Source organism: Taudactylus pleione, unplaced genomic scaffold (assembly GCF_031769625.1).
Source record: "Taudactylus pleione unplaced genomic scaffold, aTauple2 ptg000266l, whole genome shotgun sequence".
In the NCBI taxonomy this organism is placed as follows: Eukaryota; Metazoa; Chordata; class Amphibia; order Anura; family Myobatrachidae; genus Taudactylus; species Taudactylus pleione.
In genome coordinates, this window is record NW_028284668.1 from 4,082,765 (window position 1) to 4,098,176 (window position 15,412).

The 15,412-nt window shown below is 37.8% G+C and overlaps 1 protein-coding gene across 1 annotated transcript in view; it reads right to left on the reverse strand.

Moving 5' to 3' along the window:
- The window catches only part of FOXRED2 (FAD dependent oxidoreductase domain containing 2), a 423,284-nt gene that overhangs the window by 85,495 nt on the left and 322,377 nt on the right, over positions 1 to 15,412 (reverse strand). Inside the window, exon 7 of the mRNA XM_088481219.1 lies at positions 2,063 to 2,307. Within this exon, the coding sequence (XP_088337345.1) occupies positions 2,063 to 2,307 (245 nt within the window). The remainder of the gene's footprint in view (positions 1 to 2,062; positions 2,308 to 15,412) is intronic.

Below are 15,412 nucleotides of genomic sequence, written 5' to 3' on the forward strand. Positions count from 1 at the left end.
GTGACCACATAAAATAACAAATTAGACTTCCCTATATTGTGTGCAGTTTTAATACTTCCTTTGGGGGAAGGAGTTGTTTGTTTCATGTCTGTAATCCAGTGGAAAGCCATAACCATCTGAATTAAAAATGGCAGCTGACAGCTTAAAAATTATGCTTTTGAGAAATACTTCTCGGTCATGGTACAATAACAAAAAAAAATCACATTACAGTAGCTAACATAAATGTTTGGTAATGACGTGATGTAAAGACTGCAGCCAAAGGTCCTCTTCTTATACACTTCAGGCACTGTTAATGAGGCAGCTTTTTATTTTACAACAATGGTTTGTTCTATCATGTACAATGTCACAGTGGACCTCCATGAAAAAACACATATTACAATATATAGAAAACAAATTGTAAACCTATACAAAAGGAAGCAACTCCTGAACGCATCTGGGCAAACATATCTAATATAATTACTGTATTTACAATACAGTACTGTATTTCACAATTTCTTTACAAAAGATGAATTACTATATTGTATTGAACACTTGCAGTGATACACAAAACTTATTATAAATAATGTACTGTGACAATACTGAATATTTGTACACTTGGTGGGGTAAAAAAAAGCCTACTGAAATATATTAGGAAATTAGAAGACCATGATAAAACATGTAAATACATATGTAAATTCCAGTAATGTAACTTTGGAGTTAGTATTTATATTACATCTTTTATTTAAGGTATAATCTAAGATTGCCAAAATTTCTGTCTATGGAATATTCATTCCTGCATTTTAATGTGAGAAAGACAATTTTGAATTAGATGTAAGCATAAGTATAATAAAGGCATGAAGTAATATGTAGGGCCGGATTCAATTAGCCGCGAAAAGCCGCGTTTCGGCGAAAAGCATTCGCAGGTGCCAAAACTCCATATCCAAAAACCGGCAAAAAGTTATCACCATCTCAGAGCAGGTGAAACAATTTGCAAAATCCCTGTTTTTCAGTAATAATGTGGGGACTTGGCACAGAACCCTTTTGCCCCCCCCCCCCCCTAATGACTAATTAGGCAAAAATATTTTTTTATTTAACTTAATTCCCCCTAATGTCATTTTTGGGGTAAAAATGTACTGGGTCATCTATTATAGGGGGCTTTATGGATGGGGCAGATGTTTTTAGGATTGCAGGTGGCATCAGCAGAGGTATTTTAAATTTTTATTTTAAACTGCACTTTATAGGCACAAAAATATACTAGCACCCATTTTATTGTACCCCCAATTTAACTACAGTAATTATTTTCTGAAAAAAACATTGTTTTTTTATAATTTTTTCAACACTTATGCAAATATGCATATAACAGCCATTTGACACAATTTAAGAACCCAAAATACTTTTATTAGGGCTATTAATACACTTCTATATTGATTTCCTATGTAAGTTAGGCTTTTTATGGGGTACAGACTGATTTCCCCAAAATGTGCTGTACTTTTAGCTGGTTTAGTTTTCGCTAGTATACGTTTTTGCTTCTTTTGAAATAGGATAGGGCGAAAAACGAGAGGGCACATTGCCAAAAGTCGTGAAAATATCGCAACAAAACTGGAGAATAGTGCGAAAACTTCTCTGGGATTAAGTTTTAATTTTATAGCGGCTAACTGAATCTGCCCCATAGTGTATGTAAGGGCAATTAACTGATTTACTCACATTTCTTTTAAGTGTCTGCAGCAGGGCCGTAACTAGGGTGGTGCGACCTCTGCCATGCCACAGGGCAGGGGGCGCTGTTTGGGCCTGTCAATTTTCCTGTTTATTATCATTCTAACTTGTACCTTCCTCTTCTTTTATCCCCAGCAGCTCCTGGCCTCACCTATCTCCTCCATGGCCCTTCCCCATGAGGCCATGGTTCATTTTCAGGTGCTCTTATGTCCCTATTTAAAAAATGGGGGGTGGGGGCGCCAATGCTCTCTCTGGCACAGGGCACCAAAAAAATCTAGTTACGGCTCTGTAGAGATTAGCATTAAAAGCTAAATAAATATTTGGACTAAAGCATTAACTTGAAATGGACATTGTCAAAACCTTTCATTACCTGATGGAAGCTGTTTGTAGTAGTAAATCACAGGATGCAAGAAGTTGGAGCGCCAAGCTATTTTTGCCTCACCAATAGCACGATTATAGTGAAATACATCTTTGTCTGGCCCAGAGAAGTTCTTTCCATATTCCATAACAAGTACAAAGAGTCCTGTGTCATATATACTTTTGCCGGTGCTTTTCTCTAACATAGGGAGAGCTCCTGCTGGTACCTCCTCTAGGTACTCAAAGGTATTTGAATTCCTAGAGAACAAAAGACATACAGAAAAGAATACTGTTTATTTGACTGTGGATTGTGGGCCTGATTCAGAGGCGCTCGCAAATAGCGAGCGCTTGCTCTGAATTAGGGTGTCCATTTTTTTTTTAAAAACCTGGTCTCCTGGCTGCTTGCTAAGCTCTGGGTGACCACACACAGCTTTAGCGGGTGGCCAGGTGATGGTCATGATTATCGCGACCATCAGGCTTGCGGTAGGGTCTCATTCCCGCAAGCCCCAGTGAGCTTCCTGCTCTAATAGAGCAGGAAGCTCACTAATGACATCACGAGTGATGTCAGTAGGGCCGCCCACAAATGGCAGGTGTTCCTTCAGGAACGCCTCTGTTTGTCCAGCAGCCCCCCCTCCCCGCCTACAAAACGGGGTGAGCTGTCGATCAACATCGACAGCCGCCCCGTTTGTAGCGAGCCCCGGAGCGAGTGAATTTCTCACTCAATACGGGGCTTGCGTATGTGCAGTGCCCCACCATTGACCCGCTTGCGAGCGCATAGTGCTCATGAGCGGGTCTGAATCAGCCCTTATGTATGTAAGAAAACTGAATAAAATGGGGTCAAAATCTTATAGCTAACTTCATTTCAGCAAAACATAGTATTGCAGAATTTTATTTATTTTTCATTATTATAAATACACTCATGTGATTAGAAAATTGATCCCTATTTTGCTACAATTCAAAGGCAGCTCATGATCCGTTACACAGAACAAATATGAACGTAGAGGTTGGTGTAGTGTGCTACTGGGGAGTTGGGATATAGGTAGGGAGTGAGGTGGGTGTATGCTGCTGCTATAGACACCGGTGAGTTTCCCGTAGTCACCAGAATAAATATGTTATAGAGGGTAAGAGGTGTGTCTATTATGTCAGCACAGCATAAAGTAAATGAACTTGGTAAATAGTGGTATGCAGTAAATGAAATGTTTAATAAGTACACATGTGAGGATAAAAATTGTGACAATAGTAACAATAATTATGCAAAACTAGATAAAATGTAGTAGATAAAAATTATATATTGTATATTTATTGGGTGTATGGATAGAAGATTGACATCTTCAATATTTAATTGACTACAAAGGATACAGAGCCTAATTCAGCATGGATTGCTATTCTGCTTATATGCACACAATGCAGTTGCTAATATCAGTGGTGAAATGTAAATAATTTCAATTGCATTACGATCACAGCCTAACATAAGGACGTCCACTTCCCTTTACTCACGTCTATATACTTCGGCAACATAGCAAAACAATCATTAACATTGAGTAACATCAGACCCATAAGCACATTTATGGCAGATCAGACCTCACACAGGAATTGCTTACTTAAGGCTGTATATGGTATTGCTAATTTATGCATGCCCCTGCAGTATTTCCCAATGCACTGTCATGCCTGCATTCGCCCGACCAACCCCCATCACCACCACAAACGGCACTTCCTGTCAATCACCCTGCCATGGGTCTGCGTATCCTCTGTGATCGCAGTCCCAATCACAATAGCTTGTTCGCGCACTGCGATGTATATGCATGCGCAGTACACAATAATCAGCTGGTTGCGTGCATATAAGAAACACAAACCAATATGTAAAAATACTACGGCGCACGTGTGATCAATGTATACAATATAAATTGAAAATTAGAAAATAACTAAATATAAAAATTTATAAACATAGAGTCGTGTGTGAATCCTCATTAGTAGCACAATTTAATAGGCATATGCAAAAATGAACATTAAAATATTATAATATAAAATAATTTTATATATGCAGATATATATAACAATATAATTGTATATCTGGAGTGTAGTATAAAATCCTTAATCAGAGGTGTATCTCCCACATAGGTAATTCAAACATGTGCTGATGGTGTAAAGTCCCGTATAGTTACCAGTACCACTCTCTAGTGCAATTCTTGCGGGTTAGGTCCAAGTGGATCAGTATTCCTGCAACTAATGCAGTCCTGTTGTCCAGTGGCCCGATGTGTAAAGCAGATAGGGATAGCACAGTGTCACTCTTAAGTGCAGACAGCGTGGATGTGTCCAAGGAGGGTGTTAATATCCTGCAGCCTGTGCAGTCCCTTCTATCTTGGTCTCCAGTATCCCATAAGGAAAAGAGATGTCTATGGCACTGACCGTGATCTGTGATGGTTCGTATCCCGTGGTCGTAGATGGCACAAATAGTGAGTGTGGTTTTCCTTTATAGTCCAATATGGTACCGGATAATCAGCAAAAAAAGGAAATCCAAAGGATCCAATGCGGGGCAACCTCTGCTCTCCGCCTGACGCGTTTCTCTGTACCAGACAGCTTTATCAAAGGCAATGAATGGTCTACACTCAGCTTGTGCCTATAAATACCCTTTTCAATTAGATGGAATTCTGTCCACCTGAACATGTAATTCAATACGAAAATGTACAAACCAAGAGGGTAACATAAAAGAAGATCCACACAACTCTAATGTATCCTACCTTAAACGGAGACAAACATACATGCACCAATATTAAACTCTCACGATGTTATTCCATTTGTTTACATTTATTTTCAAATATAACTATTTTCCTACCAGAGGTCACGTGAGCGGAGATCCCAATCGTCACTCTCTCACGTGATGTTGCCTCAATACAAAGGACCACATGATCGGAGGTACCGGTGGTTCCAGACGTCACCAACCCACGTGACCTCTCTCAAGAAAAAAGTATCATTCTCCCGCAAGGAGTCACGTGAGCGGAGATCCAGGACGTCACTCTCTCACGTGACACTGCACCATGGGCAACCCTGCAAGTTATATCCCAAAGTAATTTAGCGTCACATCCTCACGTGACAATCCCTTATACAGGGACCACGTAAGGGGAGGCCCTGATGTTACAAACTCGTATATGGATACCTAGATCATAGATCACATAAGCGAAAATTACATACGTTTAAACATCACTTGTTTACGTGTCATTTAGACCTAAACAATCATCCCAGTTACAATCCCAATATTTTATTTCATATATATCCATAAAACCAATAGTACCAATGACAATAAAGATCTTAGATAGATAGATAGTAGAATAATTCATTAAGGCCCTCTGGGATTATTGTGTTACATTTATAAATCCAGAAAAGTTCCTGTTGACACAATTTCTGATATCTATCTCCTCCTCTAAAGGTGGTGGGGATATGCTCTATCCCAACCAACTTTAAATCATCCGTTTTCCCCCCATGGCATTCCCAGAAATGCCTGGGTACACTATGGTTTGGTAATTTATTTATTATGTTCCTCCTGTGTTCTAAAAACCTTTTCTTCAAGGAACGTGTGGTTCTACCCACATAATATTGGGGGCAAGAGCATATAAGAACATATATCACGTATCTTGTATCGCAATTGATAAACTGCTTTATATCAATCCTCAATTGTATTTTTTCAATCATCAGGGATTTTGTTTTATTCAATGCATGTTCACATGTAATACACTTCCCTTTCCCACATTTAAAAAAATCTTGTGGTTTCTGTGGTAACCATTCTTTTTTAATAGGTTCTTCTTGCAATACAGGTCTAAGATAACTGGGTGCCAAGTAGTTCTTAAGATTTTTATTTTTTTTGAACACCACTTTTGGTTTATTGGGGATCAAATCTCTAAAATGAGGGTCATGTGTAAGTACACAATAATTTTGATCAATAATCTTTTTGATTTGAGTTGAACATTTATTATACTTAGAAATAAATATTATGGAGTCATCTTGTATAGGGGTCAGGGTCATTTTATTATTTTTACTAGAACCATTTAGGAGATCTATCTGATTGAGTTTTCTTGTATCTTCTAAAGCCTTCTTTAAAATTGTCTCAGGATATTGTTTGTCTCTAAAACTAGACAGCATACTTTCTGCTTGTTTATCAAATAGCTCAATGGAGGAGCAATTTCTTCTTATCCTACAGAGTTGACCTTTTGGGATATTTACTTTCCATGGTTTATAGTGGCCACTATGGAAGTGTAAGTAGTTGCTAGAATCAACCGATTTGCAAAAATTTGTAGTAGTTATTTTATCTTCATGTACGTATAGGGTCACATCCAAAAAATCAATAGTAGTTCTATGAAAAGTGCGAGTGAAAGTCAAGTGATACAAATTCGTGTTAAGATAGTCAACAAATGAAAGTGCTGATGCGTGATCCCCATCCCAAATAATAAAAAGGTCATCGATATAGCATCCATAGAGCACCAGGTTCGCCGCGAAAGGGCCCCCCTCCACATGGCGTGCCTAAAGGTCACCCATGTAGAGGTTGGCATAACTCGGGGCGAACCTGGTGCCCATCGCTGTGCCCGTGATTTGTAAATAATAGGTGTCTTCAAATAAAAAATAATTGTGTGTCAAGATAAATTTTATGCAATCCAAAATAAATTCTTGATGCGTCATCTTTAAATCGCCATCTTTTTCTAACTTAGATTTAATAACAGAAAGCCCTAAAGTATGTGGAATGTTGGTATATAGAGCCGAAACATCTAATGCAAGAAACGCATAAGTTTCTTTCCACTTTATACCATGAATTTTATTTAAAAAGTGAGTAGTGTGGATCTTCTTTTATGTTACCCTCTTGGTTTGTACATTTTCGTATTGAATTACATGTTCAGGTGGACAGAATTCCATCTAATTGAAAAGGGTATTTATAGGCACAAGCTGAGTGTAGACCATTCATTGCCTTTGATAAAGCTGTCTGGTACAGAGAAATGCGTCAGGCTGAGAGGAGAGGTTGCCCCGCATTGGATCCTTTGGATTTCCCTTTTTTGCTGATTATCCAGTACCATATTGGACTATAAAGGAAAACCACACTCACTATTTGTGCCATCTACGACCACGGGATACGAACCATCACAGATCACGGTCAGTGCCATAGACATCTCTTTTCCTTATGGGATACTGGAGACCAAGATAGAAGGGACTGCACAGGCTGCAGGATATTAACACCCTCCTTGGACACATCCACGCTGTCTGCACTTAAGAGTGACACTGTGCTATCCCTATCTGCTTTACACATCGGGCCACTGGACAACAGGACTGCATTAGTTGCAGGAATACTGATCCACTTGGACCTAAGCCGCAAGAATTGCACTAGAGAGTGGTACTGGTAACTATACGGGACTTTACACCATCAGCACATGTTTGAATTACCTATGTGGGAGATACACCTCTGATTAAGGATTTTATACTACACTCCAGATATACAATTATATTGTTATATATATCTGCATATATACCATTATTTTATATTATAATATTTTAATGTTCATTTTTGCATATGCCTATTAAATTGTGCTACTAATGAGGATTCTCACACGACTCTATGTTTATAAATTTTTATATTTAGTTATTTTCTAATTTTCAATTTATATTGTATACATTGATCACACGTGCACCGTAGTATTTTTACATATTGGTTTGTGGTTCTTTCCCAGAGAGACTACTCTGGTTTACGGCAGCAACTATTAAATGTGATATCATTGATTCTGAACTATAAATAAATTCTTTATATATCTATTGGCAATTACATTTTTTAAAGTGATTGATAAGACACACCTTTGGTACCTCTGTTTTGCGCCTTGTATACACGTTGTAAGTTATCCTCTCTTTTTGGTCTAGTCTTAAGAGGCTGCAGATATGGGTCTCTTTAGGTGTGTCACTGATAGAACTAAACGGAGACAATTGTACAAATCTTCTTTAGAAATGAATGTGGAAATTAATGAGACAACTATATCCCCAGATTTGAATAAGGATTTTTTACATTTAGAGGATTTACTTAAAGCAGAGATGAGACATTGGTTAGATAGTGTCAATTTACAAAAATATATCGATAGTAATATGATACCAAGGGGTTTAAGATTACAAAAACAATCGATTTTTGAGAATGATCCATTATTGTTGGAAGAATGGCATAGAACACTAGATGACTGTTCATTCAAATTAATGGGGATCTTGGTTAAATATAGATCTGACAAAGTGAAGGAACTAGAAAAAGAGATAGACACTCTTAAAAATAAATTAGATTCCCATAAAGATCGGGAAGGCTATGAGGAAAGGAATAGGAAAGTAGAGGATTATGAAAAGAAATTAGTAGAAACAAAAAGAAAGAAATTTGTAAGAGATAAGGAAGATTATAGGAGGGGAGTTACCAGATCATATAATAGGACCAAAAGATCCCACTTATATCAGAAAACTTCGAATACATACAGTCCTAATAGAAGTTTTAATATTCAGCAGCCATACACAATGGAGGATCACACAAAAAAATCACCCCATTTAGGGAAAAGAAAAAATCCCACTAGAGATCATATGGAGCAAATCCCATCCCCGTCAGTTACGGCTACAGGTGCAAGACCTAAAACGATTATCTTAGAAAAAAGGTCAAACTATAGAACCCAAAGTAAAGATAGTTTTTTAGGATTGAAAAGAAACACGCATTGGAGAGAACAGAGACAAATAGATCCCACAATATGGTCATAACAACATCTAAAAAGATCAAGACTAGAAAGTTTCGAGGATGTAGAGGAGGAAAACGGTTACAATGGAAAAAGAAGGTGGGACAGATATTAGAAAGGAATTCACAAGGTATTTTTTAATTTATCTTCAAAAAAACTAACTACAGATGAAATATCATTACTTAGTAAAGGCCTAAAGTTTTCACCCACGGCTGACCCAAATTTATTTGATTTATTTGTAGAGCTCAATCGTTTCGTGCGAACTTTATGCCATAAAAAATATTTTGCTAATAAAGATATAAAGAAAAATAAAGAAATAGCAGTGCCGATAGTATTGGACCAACAAGACTCTCAGACTTTGGAGATCTTGGAGAGTCTTTTTAAAGAATCTGAACATATAAAACCAGACAAATTACAAGATGATTTACATCCCATCCCTATCTATAATACATTATATAAAGAGAGATTTAGAAATAAATCTGAATATTAACCAGTTTTATAAAGCCACTATGGAAGATTTCAGGACACTCTGCAGTTCTAAAAGAGAAGATCATAAATCAAATTTAACAAATAGAGAAAAGAAAGCTTTGAAAGATCTGACAAAGGATACCTCCATTATTATAAAAGAAGCAGACAAGGGAGGGGGCCTTGTGCTGCTAGATAGAATGGATTATATAAAGAAGTCTATGAGACAATTAAAAGATAAAAACTTTTATATGGAATTGAAAAGTGATCCGACTAGAGAGTATCTTGATGAACTTCTGGGTGTTTTGAATATAGCTTTTGAGTGTGGGGTCATATCCAAGGAAGAGAGAAGATTCTTGTTTAATCCTTATCCTGTTACCCCTATTTTTATTATTTACCCAAATTGCACAAATCACTTAGTACACCCCCTGGTCGACCTATTATTACGGGTATCAATTCACTATCATCAAATATTTCTTTTTATGTGGATCACTTTTTGCAAACACGGGTATCGAGACTAAATTCACATATTAAAGACACTACTCACTTTTTAAATAAAATTCATGGTATAAAGTGGAAAGAAACTTATGCGTTTCTTACATTAGATGTTTCGGCTCTATATACCAACATTCCACATACTTTAGGGCTTTCTGTTATTAAATCTAAGTTAGAAAAAGATGGGGATTTAAAGATGACGCATCAAGAATTTATTTTGGATTGCATAAAATTTATCTTGACACACAATTATTTTTTATTTGAAGACACCTATTATTTACAAATCACGGGCACAGCGATGGGCACCAGGTTCGCCCCGAGTTATGCCAACCTCTACATGGGTGACCTTTAGGCACGCCATGTGGAGGGGGGCCCTTTCGCGGCGAACCTGGTGCTCTATGGACGCTATATCGATGACCTTTTTATTATTTGGGATGGGGATCACGCATCAGCACTTTCATTTGTTGACTATCTTAACACGAATTTGTATCACTTGACTTTCACTCGCACTTTTCATAGAACTACTATTGATTTTTTGGATGTGACCCTATACGTACATGAAGATAAAATAACTACTACAAATTTTTGCAAATCGGTTGATTCAAACAACTACTTACACTTCCATAGTGGCCACTATAAACCATGGAAAGTAAATATCCCAAAAGGTCAACTCTGTAGGATAAGAAGAAATTGCTCCTCCATTGAGCTATTTGATAAACAAGCAGAAAGTATGCTGTCTAGTTTTAGAGACAAACAATATCCTGAGACAATTTTAAAGAAGGCTTTAGAAGATACAAGAAAACTCAATCAGATAGATCTCCTAAATGGTTCTAGTAAAAATAATAAAATGACCCTGACCCCTATACAAGATGACTCCATAATATTTATTTCTAAGTATAATAAATGTTCAACTCAAATCAAAAAGATTATTGATCAAAATTATTGTGTACTTACACATGACCCTCATTTTAGAGATTTGATCCCCAATAAACCAAAAGTGGTGTTCAAAAAAAATAAAAATCTTAAGAACTACTTGGCACCCAGTTATCTTAGACCTGTATTGCAAGAAGAACCTATTAAAAAAGAATGGTTACCACAGAAACCACAAGATTTTTTTAAATGTGGGAAAGGGAAGTGTATTACATGTGAACATGCATTGAATAAAACAAAATCCCTGATTGAAAAAATACAATTGAGGATTGATATAAAGCAGTTTATCAATTGCGATACAAGATACGTGATATATGTTCTTATATGCTCTTGCCCCCAATATTATGTGGGTAGAACCACACATTCCTTGAAGAAAAGGTTTTTAGAACACAGGAGGAACATAATAAATAAATTACCAAACCATAGTGTACCCAGGCATTTCTGGGAATGCCATGGGGGGAAAACGGATGATTTAAAGTTGGTTGGGATAGAGCATATCCCAACCATCTTTAGAGGAGGAGATAGATATCAGAAATTGTGTCAACAGGAACTTTTCTGGATTTATAAATGTAACACAATAATCCCAGAGGGCCTTAATGAGGCATTTGAATTAAATTGCATCCTTTGAATTCTATAGGGAGCTTGGCACATTTTTTTTCCTAGGTAGGAATTTAGTGACCATAAGGTCACACATTTTTACTAATACGTTTCTACGATACCATGCTCAAAATAACATATTATATTATATATTGAGATGTAACTAGAAATGACTGTAAAGCGCTAATCATCGGTTATATACCTCTGTTTGATGTATATGTATATATATATAATATACTAGTAATAATAGGGTTGATAATATAGAAAGGGATCATGTTTTTAAATAAAGAGAAGCTATACATGTTATATAGTAATATCTGTTCAGGTATCTCAGAAGGAGACCCCATGCAATGAGAACAGATACAAATTAGTATAGGCTCTTCTCTGGCCATAAGATATATGATGTCTGGTTGATATAGGTTTTGTAAAATGTATCATTATATCTATTACATTTCTGGAAATGTTCTAAATATAATAAGTGTGTTATGCTGTTGTAGGAATTATTCTACTATCTATCTATCTAAGATCTTTATTGTCATTGGTACTATTGGTTTTATGGATATATATGAAATAAAATATCGGGATTGTAACTGGGATGATTGTTTAGGTCTAAATGACACGTAAACATGTGATGTTTAAATGTATGTAATTTTCGCTTATGTGATCTATGATCTAGGTATCCATATAACCCGCAAGAATTGCACTAGAGAGTGGTACTGGTAACTATACGGGACTTTACACCATCAGCACATGTTTGAATTACCTATGTGGGAGATACACCTCTGATTAAGGATTTTATACTACACTCCAGATATACAATTATATTGTTATATATATCTGCATATATACCATTATTTTATATTATAATATTTTAATGTTCATTTTTGCATATGCCTATTAAATTGTGCTACTAATGAGGATTCTCACACGACTCTATGTTTATAAATTTTTATATTTAGTTATTTTCTAATTTTCAATTTATATTGTATACATTGATCACACGTGCGCCGTAGTATTTTTACATATTGGTTTGTGGTTCTTTCCCAGAGAGACTACTCTGGTTTACGGCAGCAACTATTAAGTGTGATATCATTGATTCTGAACTATAAATAATTCTTTATATATCTATTGGCAATTACGTTTTTTAAAGTGATTGATAAGACACACCTTTGGTACCTCTGTTTTGCGCCTTGTATACACATTGTAAGTTATCCTCTCTTTTTGCGTGCATATAAGAAACTGCGATCCTTGCTCAGTTCTAAAAAGAGGTGCTGTGTCTTTCCAGAAAATGTTCATGCTCCTCTTTTTATCAAGAAATTCCACATCAAGTTTCTACACAAAGCTAAGAAGCTTCCGGAGGCCACTTCCAAAGGAGGGGGCACTGTCACAAGGCAGTGGTGACCAGGTCTCCACAGCTGTGCTGTCCTGCAGGTTAAGGCTTTCCACATTTGCGTGAGATATCTGTTTTGCATACGAGTGTCAGCAAGTGTCTGTGTTGCTGATTGCATACGAGTGTCAGCATGTGTCCGGGCTGATTATGCATATGAGAGTCTTTCTGTCTGTGAGGTTTGCAGATTGTTGCTTACAGCAGAATTTGCAGTCCAGCTGGTAGTGCTGGACCTGAACTGCAGAGTTCATGTGGAATTATTGTTTTCAGTCCTTAGTGCTTGCCATTTTCTCTGCATATCCACAGTGAGCTCCACATCAAAGTTCCCTCCAGAATCAGAGATGGGCACATCCATGACAGTCAGGATCAGGTGTTTAGCCAAAAGCCAAACAAACCAGTCTGCAATCACATGATACTCTCAACCAATCCCTGGACAGCCTGGGGTATATAGGGAGCTTACTGAACACCCCCAAGCTGCCAGTGCTTTGTTGTTAGATCCTGTTGCAAGCTGCTAGAGTATTATTTCCAGTTCCTCCAGCAATGTGACTTCCAGCGCAGTTTCTATTACCAGCGCTCCTGGCTTCAGCTGCTCCAGTACAGTCCTGGTGCCCAGCATTCTGCATCAATCTCAGTGTCCAGCACTCTGGGTCAATCTCAGTGTCCAGCATTCTGGTTCAATCTGGGTGTCCAGTATTCCGGTTCAATCCCAGTGTCCAGCATCCTGGTCCAGTCCTGGTGTTCAGTATTCCGGTTCAATCCCGGTGTCCAGTATTCCGGTTCACCTTCAGTCCAGGTCCACAGCCAAATGCATCCGTGACAATTCTTTCCCAAGCCAGGAGTCACAATGACATGACTAAGCCTATTCCAGCATTTATTGGTTTGATTATCTGCCATTGCATCCTGGACTTTATCATCAAATCTGAACATGGTATTACGGAGACTTGTTTCAGTGTTTTTCTGCTATTGCTTTCATGTATACATCATCCTACTAACTAATGGTTTGCTGTACCCTACTAACTCCCCTGCACTTTCTATGTAGGAGCCTAATTTAGAACCATATGCAAATGGCATTGCAGCTGCGATGTCTCACGGATCGTAATTGTGAAAATATTCTGACTCAAACACGGTCCAGTGCACAGAGATGCCCAATAAAAGAAACTCACATCCGCCACTCATACACAAAACCAGAAAATATCAGAAACATTGAATGCAGATCAGGAGGCCATCAGCCTTCTGAGTGAGTCTAAGATGCACTAAACACAGCGGATCTCCAGACATGCAGAGGGCTCTCCGGCTGTGAGCCACGACACAGTGGCTAATTTAAGCATGGCCTGAAAACGGTGTTTAAATGATCCAATATGCCTGCATTTCTCTAACCACCCCTGTTAACTCCCCCAAATGCTGACTACCTGTGTCTCACTTTGTGAGTGAATCCTCAATACATGTGCGCATTGCAGTTTTCACACATATGCAATGGCTAACAACTGCTCAAACTGCATAAATATCAGCACTGCATGCGGATTTGAATCAGGCTCTATGTGTGTTATATCAACACAACACATGTGTCTGGTGACACCTGCATCATTTGTATAGCAGGCACCAAATTCATGAGTAGTGGTCAAATGTTGAGTGGTAAGTTGGACAAACATTAACTACTGACAATATGTTGTCGCCCCATATCACCACGCTCAATTCTGAGTCTATCAATGCTACTACTCCAACCTTCTCCTAAAATGGTCAATCTCCCCAACCTACTTCTAATGGTCAATTCCTCCAACTTGCTCCAGGTATTGTGTAAATCCCTCTAACCTGCTCCAGAGAGGGAGTCATCCTTCCAAATTCCTCCTTAGTGGGTTCCATCTCTCCAACTGGCTTCAGAACATGTCTTAGAGGAGCATACACTTCCTTCAGAAAATTATGCTCTCCTTGTCTCACTCATACTGAGGCTCCAGTCACTATATTCCTGCCTGAAAGGATTGAGATGACAATCATGTTTGAGGTCTTCAAGACATCCACCCATCCAGGAAACCACAAATTGACTACTCAGTCTGAAGTGCAGCAGAGGACTACCAAGCAAGAGATCTAGAGGCCACTGGTGAGTTTGGGATAGTTACCCAATATTTGGTTTAAAAATTACTGCCCAGTTTGAGGTTCCTAGGATGAATGATCAGTTTGAAATGCCATGGCTTACTGCACTTGGCTCTTGTCAAAATGACAAATTTTGTGCCTAGGTTTCCAGACCACAGGTCAAACTTGCTTCTTCTTTGTCTAACACTTTAGCAGAATTTCCTGATCTGCCTGCCTCACAATAGACTCCATTGCCTTCTTTGCTCAATGTTTCTTCTTGTGTTCCCCTTTGATGTGACTCCAGTGTTTGGATTTCATTCTGCATCACATTTCATGGTTCCTGAGATTACTAATTTGTTTACAGTCTCTAAAGCAACTGAATTTTCCAAGAACTCCAAAAATGATTTTCAGCTCAAAGTTTCTATGATGGTTAATCAACCTGTTAATTTGTGGCTAAGACTCCACTACTAAGAGCTTGTCAAAGGTATCTAATTACACCAATGTTATCTGAAGTTTCTATTTCCCCTCCAAAGCCTGCTGTTTCTTCAGAGTCTTCCAAAATGTCTGTTCTGTCCATAGTCGTGGAGACTTTTACCCAGCTTCATACATCAGAATTCCAACCAAGTAATTTAATGGCATAGTTTGCATTTTACTGCTTTCATGCATCAATGTCTGCATTACATTTCTTTCACATTAG